The sequence below is a fragment of the Labeo rohita genome, chromosome 6, assembly GCF_022985175.1.
Source record: "Labeo rohita strain BAU-BD-2019 chromosome 6, IGBB_LRoh.1.0, whole genome shotgun sequence".
In the NCBI taxonomy this organism is placed as follows: domain Eukaryota; kingdom Metazoa; phylum Chordata; class Actinopteri; order Cypriniformes; family Cyprinidae; genus Labeo; species Labeo rohita.
This window is the reverse complement of record NC_066874.1, coordinates 12715239-12730498: the sequence shown is the minus strand read 5'-3', so window position 1 is coordinate 12730498 and position 15260 is coordinate 12715239. Positions and strand designations below refer to the sequence as shown.

Here is a 15260-nt window from a genome sequence, read left to right as displayed (position 1 = left end):
TCAAATTTTTCTAAAAGAGCTCCATTGGCCCTAACTCTTGCATTTTGTCAATTATTTATTTATTTAATAAACTTTTGATTAAAACCAAATGCTTTGCAAGTTTCAAAAATAAAGGGGTTTAGAACCCTGTCAAAAGCTTTTTTTAGAATCTAATATCATTATACACATTTATGATTATTTTTACTTGCATAATAATTAAAAAGTGTTTGACCAACATTGTCATACAGTAAAGGTTTTTTTTGTTTTTTTGTTTTTTTTGTTTTTTAATGCAGGGGTACAGCTCAGTGGTTTGGAGTGGGCAGTGATAGTGAATCCAAGCAGCAGGAATGGCACAGGAAGAGTCTTCGGCACTGCAGTCAGAGATATGGCAAACTGAAGCCTCAGTATTGTGAGCAGAATGAGGCAGCCAGCCTAGATTATGGCCCAGAGTCACCAGTGGCCCCCAGAATGCCAAAGGTATCCTAAATGTACACAATATAATTTTTGTACTTAATGTACAACAAATAGAAAGATAATAATTTTTTTTTCTTTTAATCTTTTAATATTTTTCTATATATTAAAAGGGATGTTAATTAAAATGTGTAATCAGATTTGCTGATTAGTTGTATCAATGATATATTAATTATTAATTATAATTAATTTAAAGATAATTTAAGAACTGTTGTAACAGATTAAAGCATTGAATTGACATTATAAAAAGTAGCTTAAGAAGTTGAATTATTCAACTATTATTGTTTTATTCCAATGTCTTTGAATATAAGCTTATAACTGGCCTACATCTTTTTTCAGTCAGGGGCTGCTCTCATGCATGAGGCTATTTGAATAAATGTTATTGATGCATTGGAAATACTAGATTGTTTCATTTTTTTATGCACATTATATTTGTACAAAGGCTATGGTGAATTTTTAAAAAATTCAAATTCCTTCATATCTTGTATCTAAAGCAGAATGTTAAATTATTTAACTTCACCTCAGATTTTGCATGCGTTTTCTCCATGTCATTTGTGGCAGGCTCAGACAAATTTCCATTCAGTAGACATGAACATTATGAATAAAAATGACTTAAGAACATATAGTATAGTCTTATATAATATATAGTTGCTGGTGCACATGAAGCTTTTCATGTGATCTTGGTGCCTCTCATGTACAGTTACTTTTTATATTTAGGGTGTGAAGGCTTTTTATATGTTTATGATTTAAAGTTGGCCCTGGTGTGCCTTATACAGAGTTACAGCAAATAACATTTTTATACATAAAACAGAACAAACTTAGCAACTTAGAAAAATAAATCAAACATTATTTAAAAATGTAATAAAGTTTTACAGATTAGATGTAATTTACGTATTGTAACATATGACAATACTGAATGTTAGTTAAATTGTGATATATTTAAAATGCCAGTTTTAAACTATTTTTTTAAAAAAGCTAGTATTCAAAATTATTTCATTGTTTAATATATATACATGTATGTGTATATATATATATATATATATATATATATATATGCATCCCAGTCAATAAAACTGACTTTTGCTGTTGGAATTACAGTGCCCTCCACAAATATTGGTACTCTTGGTAAATATGAGCAAAGGCAGCTATGGAAATAAATCTGCATTGTTTATCCTTTGATCTTTCATTAAAAAAAACAAATCACAAAATTCTAATCTTTCATTGAAGTAAAAAGATAAAAAAGTGGGGGGAAAATCTCATTATGAACTACATGTTTTCCTCTAGTTCACGTTGGCCACAATTATTGCAAAGTCATCCCAAGATAATTGCTCTAAATTTTTTTCCTATAATCCCTGTTGAGTTTGGAGAACACCTAACAAGAGACCATTCCCTCATACAGAATCTCTTCAGATCCTTCAGATTCCCAGTTCCATGTTGGTGCTTCTCTCATTTTTTAATGGGTTCAGGTCAGGGAACTAGGATTGCCATGGCAGAAGCTTCCTTTTGTCTTCAGTGACACATTTTTGTGTTTGTTTTGGATCATTGTCCTGATGTAAGATCTAAACATGGCCCATTATAACATTTCTAACTGTAGCAGTCAGGTTTAAATTTTTTATCTCTTAGTATTCGATAGAATACATGTTTGCTGTCTAAAAGCTCTTTTTTTTAGTTTCATTTGACCATAGAAGCCAGTCCCGTTTGAAGTTCTAGTCGTATCTGACAGCTTAATATGCTGGAGTTTGTTTTTGGATGAGCGAACAGGATTTCTCTTGAAACCCTCCTAAACAACTTGTGGTGATGTAGGGGCTATTTGAATTTTTTAGGCTTTCTGGCCCCAATACTCAACTAATCTCTGCAATTCTCCAGCTGTAATCCTTGGAGAGTCTTTGGCCACTCAAAGTCTCCTCCTCACCATCAGTTATGATGATATAAACACACGTCCTCTTCTATGCAAATTTGTAACATCTTTAGTTGATTGGAACTTAATTATTGCCCTGATGGTGGAAATGGGGATTTTGAATGCTTTAGCTCTTTTCTTACAGCCACTATTTTGTGAAGCTCAGCAATCTGATCTCAGCACATCAGAGCTAAGTTCTTTGGTTTTACTCCTTGTGATGGACAGTTAAGGGAATTTGGCCTTTGTGTTTCTCATATTTAAAATCCTGTGCAACAGGAAGTTATGGCTGGACAGTTTCATGCTCCTAGCTCCACCCTGGTGTGCTAAAAAATTTTAAATATGAATGGGAATATATTTCAGAGATATTTGACTCATAAGAATTTCTAGGGGTGCCAATAATTGTGACCAACGTATTCAGTTGATTTTAATGACCAATAATGTCAATATCACACAATGTTTCTGACTGTCTTCTAGGGTTTCCTTTCTTTTGGACTAGTCGACAACTCTGTTACAAATCTTCTGTTTAAACATTAATAAAATTAGCTGTAATGCACATTCCGAGCTCATACAGAGCATGTTTTAGCATTTAGCATTTTAGCATTAATGCATTTTTTAATGCATTTTTTTTTAGATTAGCTGCATTTTCTAGGCCTTTCTCTGCATGATAGTATGACTTGCTCTGTGTTTCTTATTTGTTTTCAGTGTATTCAGTTTCTATGACAAAATCATCCATTCCTTCAACTGAATTCTTTATTAAGTAGTTAAGTACATTTTGTCAGTTAATTATGACAGTTAAGTAAGACTTGTGTGTGTGTCCTTTTTTTTTGCTCTCTGTCACTCTAAAGATTGTGGATCCTTTGGCTCGTGGTCGACAGTTTCGTTACGAGGAGTCTGAGCGACCAAGGACACCCCATACAGCATATCCTCCTTTGACCCCAGGTGTGACCTCTCTTTGCTCGTTCACCAGCCAGCGCTCTGGTTACACACGTTTGCCACGGAGAAAAAGAGAATCGGTGGCTCGTATGAGCCTCCGTGCTGCATCCAACCTTCTTAAGGTGTGTGTGTCACCACGGAAAGTATTGACATAGATAGTTAATTTAATTGGTAGATAGATATTTAATTGGTGTTAATTAGTGTTTGTTAATTTCTTTTCTTTTCTTTTCTTTTCTTTTCTTTTCTTTTCTTTTCTTTTCTTTTCTTTTTTCTTGCATGTTAGTATTTACCTCCAGGTGAGGTACTTGAATTTGCAAAGGGATAATTCATCTAAAAAAAAAAAAAAGTCATCATTTACTTACCCTCATGTTGTTCCAAACCTGAGTTTCTTTCCTCTGCTGAACACAAAAAAGAAATTTTGTAGGATGTTGTTAACCAAACAGTTTGTGGTTGTTGTTAACCAAACAGTTTTCTTTCTTTCTCTCTTTCTTTTTCTTCTTTTTCTTTTCTTTTCTTTTCTTTTCTTTTCTTTTCTTTTCTTTTCTTTTCTTTTCTTTTCTTTTCTTTTTTGCATACTGATGAAGTCACTGGCTACCAGCAACTGTTTGGTTACCCACATTCTTCAAAATATATTCTTTTGTGTTCAGCAGAAGAAAGGAATTCGTACAGGTTTGGAACAATAAGAGGGTGAGTAAATGGTGACAAAAATTTTTTTTAGTTTGAACTATTCCTTAAAGTGCGTGATTATAATAAATTGAGTATGTATGTTTTTGACCATTATAAAGTAAGTTTCCAATCCTTTAATGGTTTGTTTAAAAACCTTTTTTTTCTTGTTGCTTATATTTTCACTGGAATGTGTAAGGTTGTCATGTGGTTCTGTCCTCTCATAACATGTTCTGGTCCTGTAGGGTCGACAGGGTCTACAGGGCACTCAAAGTGGACGTGGATTTCAGAGGAGGAGTTTTGCTCGGCCCAGCTGGCTTGAAGATGACACTGTGGATACAGCAGACAACTCTGATTCAGTTTTTTTTAGCAAAGTGCGTATATTTATCTGGCTTTGTCTCCAGTCTTTTCACTTTTGAAAGAGAAGTGTGCTTAGTTGTATCGAAAGCACCCTTGCACTTCAAATCTTAATTATATTTAAAAATATTAATTAAAATATATACTGAAATAGAAGGGTACTTATGTGTACTTAGAGTATGTACTTTCATGACTGTTTACTGACATGATTATGTACGCTTTTTAAAAAGTGCACTTTGTAATATCAAATTAGTTTTACCCCAAAGTACATTTTAAATCATTGTTTTAATAATCTTTTGTTGTTACAATTATTTTGATATTTTATTTAACATGGTAAAAGTACTTGATTATAATCTTAACTAAGAATAATTTTTGTGTTCTTCAATATTACATTTAAAGGTAAATGTTTAAAATGTACTAAATTGCAACCATTACAAATGTGAAATTACAAATATATTTAAATGCATGACGTAAAATTTCTGTAGAAATTACATAGAAATGACATGAGTATATTTGAGTTACCATAAATGCTTGTTTGCACATTTGGCAGTACATTTTAACAATATTTAAGAAACAACATTATGAAATTACATATAAAGATTAGATTTGCTTAAGAATTATTTAATTACTCAAATAATAAGGATTAGAGTTCAACTAATTGGATATTTTTTATATCAAATAATTTATATGTAAAATGTGTGTATGTTTTAATGTCTGTTATTCTATCTCTTTCACTCTTTCATAGGTAGATGTCCATGAGGAGCTTTATTCTATGGCAGATGATGTTTTTGAGTCACCCCCTATATCAGCTTCTTGTCATGTGGCAGATGTTTCTTTGGGCGAGGGTATATCATTTCCCAACTTGTAAGTTGTGAAAATCTTCCAACCTGAAGCTTAAACACAGAAATTTGAAACAATTTAAGTTGTTAAACTAGATCTGTTGCCTATTCTGCAGATTTTCAGTTTTGCAGATATATAGTACTCATCTGTTTTAATATTGCCATTGCTTTTTTTTTCTTTCTTTCCCTCTAGGGGGAAAAAGGATCTCACTAAAACTGTGACCCCCTCTGAGAGAGAATCTTCTCGTCGTGGTGGTCGAATTACCTCCAAAGTGAAGCACTTTGCGTTTGATAAGCAGAAGCGTCAGTATGGAATGGGTGTGGTGGGGAAGTGGCTAAACCGACACTATAGACACAGCCTTAGCAGCCAAGTACAGAAACAACTGGAAGATATTCAAAGTCATCGGTGAGTTAGGAACACCAGATAGGCTCCTCTGACAGAACCATGTCAGAATTAGATGTTGCTTTTAGAATGTTGAGAAAACGTTGTGATGATTATTTGTCTTTTTGTCAGGCCATATTTTACCTACTGGATTACCTTTGTGCATATTATCATAACATTGCTGTCCTGCATTACATATGGATTTGCTCCTGTGGGCTTTGCCCAACATTCCACCACTCAGCTGGTAAGATAACAGAAAGAATCCTCTCAGGGTTATTATATATTATAAATTATATTGTGAGAAAACATCAGACATGACCAAATCACATGGTTATTTTTAAAATCTCTCCATTTCAGCAAAAGACAGTTCTCACTTAACTTCATGAAAAAAAAGTCTTCATATCCACGTTTGCTATGTAGCAATATGTATTTATGATTTAAGCCTTATGCTGAACCAGCTTTCACAAGCAGTATTGTCACATGGTAGATATAATTTTTAAATTGCTGGTCAGGAAAGACCCTTGTCACCCCTTGTAAAAAAGTAATAGATTTAAAATGCATTTATTTTATACTGTGTGTAGTTCAAGTCTGTTAACATATTTACTAACTTATCGCTTGTGACTTACTAATATAAGAAATTATAATTTAACTGTATTTGGAGTACTAGTGGTGCACAATGCACATTTCTTAAAGGGGTCATATTATGCTCTTTTACAAAGTCTTGATTTTGTTTTGGGGTGTACTAGAACATGCTTTCATGCCTGGTGGTTCAAAAAACGCATTATTTTATCATAATTTACATTATTACAATACATCTCTCACAGCCTTCCGAAAAACGAAATGTGTTGTGATTGGTTAGCTCTCCCACTGCGTTGCGACTGGCAAACAGCTTAGACGGTGTTTCAATACTGCCACGCCCCTTGTCGAAGAAGAGAATTCCATGTACAGGGGGGTTAATAAAGCTTGGGAGTGCCAGGATAAATTTTAATATAACTCCGATTGCATTCGTCTGAAAGAAGGAAGTCATATACACCTAGGATGCATGGAGGGTGAGTAAATAATATGCTACAGTAGTGTTGGGTCCTATCATCAGCCTGCGAGATCGCCTATACATGATTTTATCGTGCTAATGTATTCAGTTATTTACATACTTAGTTTCATTGCCTGAAACCAGCTCCAGCATAAGGCTAAAAGCAGCCTAACATTATCAAAGAACATCATCACTGATCAGCCTAGCCTGTTCTAGTGCAAGTTTATGCAGTGAAGCTATCTACATTGTATGATGAATAAATCTCTTACCACACACTGCACACATCTGTGGCGCGTTACGGCTCCGACGCACAACCGGAGTAAATCGCGGCTTCGGCATATGTTTTGACCCCCTGTACTGAACACGTCTGCGGCGCATTACTGGTTTGAAGTGGCCACTCTAGTCAATGCTTGTGTTTATATGCGGCTCGTTAAAACGTCTCTTCGTGCTGCATCGCTAAAGTTATTCTAATCCCCCACCTCGTCCCTACCCTCCCTCCAACAATTCGAATTTCTGTGGGCGGGATTTATTTTAATGATATTCTAATGACCACTTTGTGACATCATTGCATGCGGAAAACAAACGTTGGTAGTCCAAAGGAGCCTTTCGTTGTAGTTCTTGAAAAGGGATTTTTAAAAAACAAAATATCTCCTTTTGGAGTGGAGTTTGAGATTTGTAACTTTGTAGATATTTTTTATGCCCCAAACATAAACACCACACACTGACTAAAGTTCAAAAAGTTCAAAAGCATAATATCATCCCTTTAATATTAAGCCTGAAATATGTTTTAATGTCACTATTGATGAGGAATGTATGATTTTTAAATAATGTCGTTCTTTAAATAAAAAATATTTAAAGTGTACCTAAAGTATACTTGCAGTAGTTCCACTTTAGCACAATCAAATATACTTAAGTAAACCTTTAGTTGGACTTCAGCACCACTTCCACAAAATTAAAGTGCAAAAATTTGTTCCAATTTAGCAGATTTTAAATATACCAGTTTAGTATACTAAAAGTACAATTGCAGGATTTTTTTTTTATTAAGGACATAATATGTAAATGTATTTGTAGTATACTTACCATGAAATAAACGTAATTCAAATACATTTTAGTATATTTAGTTTTCACTAGGGACATTTATTACAGATTAAGAGGGGACAGAAAGCAATCAACAGCCCATTTAATCACCCAATTAATTTTACACTGTTTAAGTCAGCCATGCTGATAATATTCTGTCTTCCATTCATTATGTCAGACATTATGCAGCTCTGACATGCTCTGTAAGGGCCTGCTCTGGTGTTGTGTAATAGCTACTAATGTGTGAGCAGTTACACATTAGAGAGTTTACATTTGATTGCCCATCATTCATTCCCCTTCTCTTTTCTCTCTCTGTCAGGTACTAAGAAACAAAGGAATCTATGAGAGTGTGAAGCATGTCCAGCAAGAGAACTTCTGGATTGGTCCTTGCTCTGTAAGTGACACAGAAACACCTAACAACTTAGGTGTTAAGACCAACAACACTTATGAGACATCACTGTTGCCAGGTCCAGATCAGATCATATCTCAAACGCAAGCGACAATTGCTAATTGTTAATATACACTCATGGTGTGCTGTAGTGCTACCAAAATCATTTGTTTATATTACGTGTAATGGCACACAAACACAGACATAAACACTGAACCCAGATGCAGGAGTTTAAAACCAAAAACTCACAGGCAGGTACTGTATTTACAGTACAGTATGTAGAAAACCTGGAACATAAACTTCCATCCAAACTTAAAGGGATAGTTCAACCAAAAATGAACATTTGCTGTTAGTTTACCCACCCTCAGGCCATGATGTAGGTAACTTTCTTTTCTTCAGTACAACAGTAAAGAAGTTTTTAGGTGAAACCGTTGTCCTCAGCGATACATACACTGCACGTCTCTGGTCGCCGCTTTTTGAGAGTCAAAAAACATACACAAGCAAGAACAAATGAATCCCCTGATGATACAGTGAGGTCCTATTAGGCGAAAACAGTCATTATTACCTTCAGTCCACAGCCTAGGTATTTGTTTTCAGTGCATTCATGACTGCCTGGAGCGTGAACTTTGCATCGCATAATGACATATGTGCGGGTGGATACTCACATGTAAGCTAACCCTGTTTGTTTGCAACAAGTGAGGACGTGTGCAGACCTTTACCAGCAGTACCAATGTTTGAAAAAATTCACAGCACAAAAAACAAACTCACAGCGTAAAATTCCATGTCATCCTCTTTGACATCAAAATCATCAGCCATCAGCCACTTTTAAGTTGTGAGTTTTAGATGTTGGTAAAGCTCTGCACGAGTCCTCACTCTTTTGTAAACAAACAGCGTCAGTTTAAATGCAAGTGTGAGAACCATTTTGATAAAAGACAGTGTGTCTTGAGTATAGATGCTTACACAAAGACATTATGCTTGTATAATTGCTACTTTCGGCAATAATTGTCCCGTTCTTGTCTCTGTTAAATGGTCATGAAACCACAAAAATGGGAAAAAGCTTTTAAACTTTTAAAGTTTTTTCTCCAAAGTTTGCAAGTCTATAACTTAAGAAGTATTACAGATATCTTAATGCTTTTAGATTTCAGATGTTAATCTTTCCTTTTTGCATCTTTATGTTTAAGGCCCCATTTAGTTCAGTTCCAGAGATATTGGGATCTAAATATTGGGCTCCTGGATTAAAATGTTATACTGATACTCAGCTGATTATCAGCTAATACTTTGTATTAGGAAGATCTAAGGAACAAATAATGTTGAAACTAGAAATGTATCTTGTTTCACTCTGTTACAACAATTGCATAGGATGTGCGTGTCATAAATATTTTTAAAAAAAAATAAACTTTTCATTTGTAATCTTCATTTTAAAGGCCCTATATTGTTCAGTCACAGAGATACGGGGGACCCAATGTGACTCAGTGTCCAACTTGTTGAATCCTACTCATTTTCAAAGGTTGAAAATCAAATTTTGTTCACTTTACATACAGCTGATACTTTTTGTATTTAAGAAACAATGTCTGAAGAACAATAATTTTTAAAATAGAAAGGTGTCCTGTTTCCCTCTGTCAAGAAAACTGCATAGAACATATTTGTCTGAGTGCCAGAAATGTTCTGCATACCTGTAACTCAAGAAGTATTAAATATTTTAATATGATTTTAGATTCTGGTTCTGAGAAACTTTTTTTTTTTTTTTTTTTTTTACATTGTTTTTGTAAGCCCTGCATGGTTCAGTCCCATTATGTCCAAAATGTTAAACCCATTTTCAGTGAATAAAAACCAAATGTAAATTTCTGTTCAGTCATGAATGTTGACACTGAAAGTCTGCAAATAATAACAGCAATCCAGGGTTTAGGAATGTATAGTATGACACATCAGAATTTGAACAACCATTAACTGTTAATATCAGGTAAAGTATGAGCAGTGTGTAAGATTAAAGTAAGATTACCCAGGATCTCATTTACCTAAGGTTTACATTTACCCAGTGTTAATTATTTTAGGCCTGAGATATGTTATAACATTAAAAAAATAAAAATAAAATTGTAATGCTTAATCCAGGTCAGACAAATCTTGGTTTATTGATGTTAATACATGCATGGAAAGAGCAACCACACTTCCCTATAAAGCCAGGGATTTGTTTCAAACATAGTTACAATACTGCATGTTTAAACTCTTTGTAGCTTCATAAGCTGTTAAAATTAACAAAATTTCTTCTTATAAATATCCCTGAAACCGATTCAAGTATAGAATCTTCTGAATAGACTACTGAGAGCAAGTTAATACCTGCACCACTGCATTTTCAGTGCATTTTTAGCACTCAGATGGGTATATTCTATGCAAATGTTTATTAAGAATGAGAATTATGTAGAAAATTAGAACTCTGTTGAGATACGCAAACAGAAAAAGAATATTTATGGCACTAAGATGAGCTATTGCAATTGTTTTGATAGAGAGAAACAAGACACATTTCAACATTATTTGTTCTTCAGACCATCCTTTTTAATAATAATAAAAAAAGAAGTATCAGCCGAATGCAAAGTGACCCACATTTATTTTTTGACCACTGAAAATGTGTACAATTTATTAGTCCTGGAGCCATATTGACATCTCAATATTTTAATATTATTAACATTAATAATAATGTTTTTCAGTGGTCACCACTGGTACATAATGCATCAAAGATCACTAAATTCAATAGATTTTACTAACAGACCTGGATTATTTAGTTAAATATACTTTATATATATTTGTGACATTTATTATTTTATTATTTATATATATATATTATATATATTTGTGACATTTATTATTTTTGTTGATTCTCATATTCTATGGAAGATAATTAATTTCTTTCTTTTAATAGAAAGCATAAATGACATTAATGTGGGAATAATGTCTATGGTTGTTAGGGTGAAATACTCAGCTGTTGTACTGTTGTTACACTGTTACTTATGACAGAAATTTAATTTCACTCTTTGGAACACCTGTGTACAAACCTGTTTATTGCTACTGTGTTCTTTGTTTCTTAGGAGGATCTAATTCACTTGGGAGCAAAATTTTCTCCATGCATCAGACGAGACAGTCAAATAGCGAAGCTAGCACAGCAGGCCAAAGATCTAGAGAGAGAGTCCGGCTGCTGTGTACAGAACGATGGTTCTGGATGTGTGCAGACCCAGAGTGATGACTGCTCGGTATAAGTGCACACACACACACACACACACACACACACACACACACACACACATACATTCATCAGCAATAAGCAGTCTTAAACCTATGTCACATACATGCAGCTAAACACTCCACAATCTTATTGGATGTATACACAAACAACAAAGCAGTTGTGCATCTAGAGTAGTGAAGATTAATCAGTCAGAAATTTCAAACAAAGCTCTTGTCTACCACCTATAGGAAGTAAGCTGAACATAACTTTTAATTGCTTTCATTCATTATGACCTGGAAGTATAAAGATGTCTTGATTTTGATGCTTTCTCTTTATGAGAATTGACTGCTTTATTTAAATGACTGCTAAAAACATTTTTGCTCTTTTCTGATCCTAGGAGACTTTAGCAACATTTATGAAATGGAACAAAGTGAATGTAGACGGGGAGAGATCTTTAGGTATAGTCTGCCATCAGGACCCAAGGTATCTTTCACTGAAATATCTCTCATTGTGTGAGGAAATGTTTGAGCATTTTTTTTAAAGTATAATTTTGTTTTTGCAATCCATGCTGGGAGCAGGACTTGTGAAGAGCCAGCCTCATCAGGACCCCATGTTTGGCCTGATAACGTCACAGAGTGGCCGGTGAGAAAAGTTCAGTTAAATTCTTAATGTATCTAACTACTACCTTTTTGATACGGATATATAAAGACTTTTATGCCTTTCTTATTTTTCCTCACACCACTTTTGCAGATCTGTACATATCCTAAAACATGGAACCACACAGGATACAAACACATGGACTGCACACTAAAGGGCAGACCATGCTGTATTGGAACTAAAGGAAGGTAATGAACATTACCAAGAATTAAAAACAAGGTTTAAATTTTGGCTGTTTGCATTAAACCTGTAAACACTCTTGCCATATGTTTACAGTCAAAAGCCACATCTTTCTAGTTCCATACACAGTAATTGGCTTTAATAAATAGTTAACCCAAAAATGAAATTATATATATATATATATATATATATATATATATATATATATTATTTTTAGTTTTTTTGTCTTAAATTTTACTCAAAATCTTGTCATCCACCATATCTCTCAAAACATATTTATATTAAATCATCTCAGTATATGTGAACACAAATTTGAGAACTGTGGTAAATGGGAAAGGTTTTCAACAAATTAAAAAAAAAAAAAAACGTGAGAAATGTGAGAAAATCACAGAATTTGACATTTTTGGTAAACTAGCATTTTAACAGAGTTGCATCCAGCTTGTCTTGATCTGACAGATTAATTTTTTTGAACTATAATTTTATGCAATTTAACTGTTCTATTTTCATTTGTTTAAAGATGTGAGATTACAACTTGGGAGTATTGCCATTTCATGCGTGGATATTTCCATGAGGAGGCCACATTGTGTTCACAGGTATCCATTCACACTGAAAACATAATTTTCTGTTCTCTGCAGACAGACTTCTATGGACAGAATTAATAGTCAAATTTTGAGTAAAGACATTTTTGCTCTCAAACATCTGTACCCTCACAGGTCCACTGCCTGAATGATGTGTGTGGCTTGCTGCCTTTCCTAAACCCCAATGTCCCAGATCAGTTCTATAGACTATGGCTGTCACTTTTTCTTCATGCTGGGTAAGGTTTAGGTCTTTATATATTCACTCTCTCTCCACTGTTTCTCATATCTATACATAGAAGGGGAGGTAGACCGAGACTACGTCTAGATTTGACACGTAACACAAAAAATGTTATTGACAGTTTCTTTGAACCATGCTCATGTGATTGTCTTTCAGTTTACTGCATTGCTTGGTGTCTGTGATCTTCCAAATGACAGTACTTAGAGACCTGGAGAAACTAGCAGGCTGGTTACGCATTTCCATCATCTTCATTGTCAGTGGTATTACAGGAAACCTTGCCAGCGCCCTTTTCCTACCGTACAGAGCAGAGGTATGGCATAAAGCTATAGCAAAGTTTAAACTTAAGCTAAATGTTTGAGCTGCATTGAAATGATCTCATGCCAACATACATTTCAAATTTAGTAATGTTCCAGATTTAATACTATTTAAACTATAAAAACATTACATCAACTTGTTTGTTGCTTGGTTAAAACAAACAAAAAAGGTATACAAATTGACAGACTTTCAATAAAAGCTCTATGGACCACGGCTGCAGAATAATTGGTTGTTATCACAGTTTCAAAACGATATCTATATGACTTAAACAGTGTAATTGCTTCTAATACTGCTGTGCAAATTTACATCAGTCTTTACTGTGTAGAGCTGTAAAAATATTTCTGCTTCTACACTCTGACATGCATTACCCTGTAGACTTCCTTTGTAAGTGCTTTACTGTAAATGTAATTTTTGTTTGTTTTTACCAACTGAGGGATGAGTCAAAACATAATGTTTTTGGCAGTTTCTAGCCTTCTTAACTTGTATTGCACCCAGAACAACCCTTCACTTTTAGTATATGCATGTGAATGTGAATAAGCATGCTCCCAAATCACAAGCATATATAGTGTCCATAAACTCCAAAGGGAAGTATTTTTAGTTTTAAAATTACTGTGTCTTTAGATTTCTTAAGTTGTTGTCAAATGTTTCTTAATTTGTTTGTTATCTGCAAAACATTATCTACTTGTGTGCAATTAGGCCAAAAAAAGAGTAGGTTGTTTATTTTACTTACTGTAAGGTAGTCAGTTATTTATTGACGGGGGAAAGTGAGGAAGAGAGAAAGCGAGAAGAGGAAAGAGGAATGTGCCCCCAATGAAACCTGCCAAGTACAGAAGCTTAATTCATTTACCCGAGAAGCTGTTTGGGATTACTGGGTGAAATAAATAACTCTGTCTAGAGGGTAAAAGGTTCCCCCAGTGGCCTATCTCTCTCAGCTCTCCTCTATTACTGCCTTTTCTCTGCCTTTTATTGTTCTTTTTTGTCCTTATCTGGTAGAAATTTACCTGATTTGTACAACATCAAATGTAACCAAAAGTCACATTTATTGTCCTTATTCAACCTCCTGTAACCTCAGCTCCCCTCTACAAATCTGTTTAAACTCAAACAAACATACTGAAATACACACCAGCAATCACACCTCTTCCATTTCACAAATTCAGAACTAATATTATTGCATTAATTTTTTATCCCTTGCTTGCTCTGTTTCCGTCGTCTGCATTTAAATTGGAATTGCAATCCAACCATTTTCTAAGTCAAGGTAATCAGCTTCTATAGATTAAATGGTGACAGGAAAAACAAAAACAAAGAACTCAAAAATAAGTGGAAACGTTTGGTGGTTGTTAAATAACATGAATGAGCTTTCTTTATTCCAACATGAAGATTTTAGATTAAATCAAATGTATAATGGGAAGTGCATATTTTGGTTGCTAAAATGGTTTATTTTTCAGTATTTGAATGGCAGTTCACATAAATAGTGCTGCTTTCACTTCTTGATGTGCCATTTTAACTACACAATTCCATATTTCTCAGGATGGAGAATATGAAAGCAAGAGATTTATTGAAAGTCCAGAAATTACACAAGCCAGAATATTCTCAAACATTTCTACAGAAAATACAGAACACTATAATCAATTTAGTTATATATGTATGTGTTAAAGTGTTACAGTGCCTCCTGACACATTTGTGTGCAAGGCAGTTACCCATAAACTGCCTAAATGTCTTTTAACATTTTATCTACATCAAAGTGGGGTTGACCCAAAGCTTGGGGATTCATGGTGATCCCATTCCTGCTCTCTTTTATTTATTTATTTACCATCATAATATCATAATAGTGATATAGTGATGTGTTTTACAGCACTGATACTAGTAGAACTTATGGTTAAAGTTCAAATTTTAGCACTGCGTTTGACAGTTTTCTGTCTGTTTACCTTACCAAGACATCCTAAAGATGCCCAATATACTAAGTTGGTCACCTTCCAGTCTGGCACTGCGTGTTCTCTACCTGTCTTCATGTCAGATAGATCTGGTGATCGATGTGTGTTATCTGCTTACTAGCCTTTGGTTA

At 34.2% G+C, this 15260-nt stretch overlaps 1 protein-coding gene across 5 annotated transcripts in view; it reads left to right on the top strand.

The window, feature by feature from the left end:
* The window catches only part of LOC127167242 (inactive rhomboid protein 2), a 47070-nt gene that overhangs the window by 21217 nt on the left and 10593 nt on the right, over nt 1-15260 (top strand). For all 5 annotated transcript variants that reach the window (XM_051113161.1, XM_051113163.1, XM_051113160.1 and 2 more), the window contains 14 exons: nt 273-456; nt 3193-3402; nt 4189-4317; nt 5046-5164; nt 5333-5545; nt 5654-5765; nt 7948-8022; nt 11097-11258; nt 11628-11713; nt 11809-11872; nt 11981-12075; nt 12585-12660; nt 12781-12881; nt 13040-13193. In XM_051113161.1, coding sequence (XP_050969118.1) covers nt 273-456; nt 3193-3402; nt 4189-4317; nt 5046-5164; nt 5333-5545; nt 5654-5765; nt 7948-8022; nt 11097-11258; nt 11628-11713; nt 11809-11872; nt 11981-12075; nt 12585-12660; nt 12781-12881; nt 13040-13193 — 1780 coding nt within the window. The remainder of the gene's footprint in view (nt 1-272; nt 457-3192; nt 3403-4188; nt 4318-5045; nt 5165-5332; nt 5546-5653; nt 5766-7947; nt 8023-11096; nt 11259-11627; nt 11714-11808; nt 11873-11980; nt 12076-12584; nt 12661-12780; nt 12882-13039; nt 13194-15260) is intronic.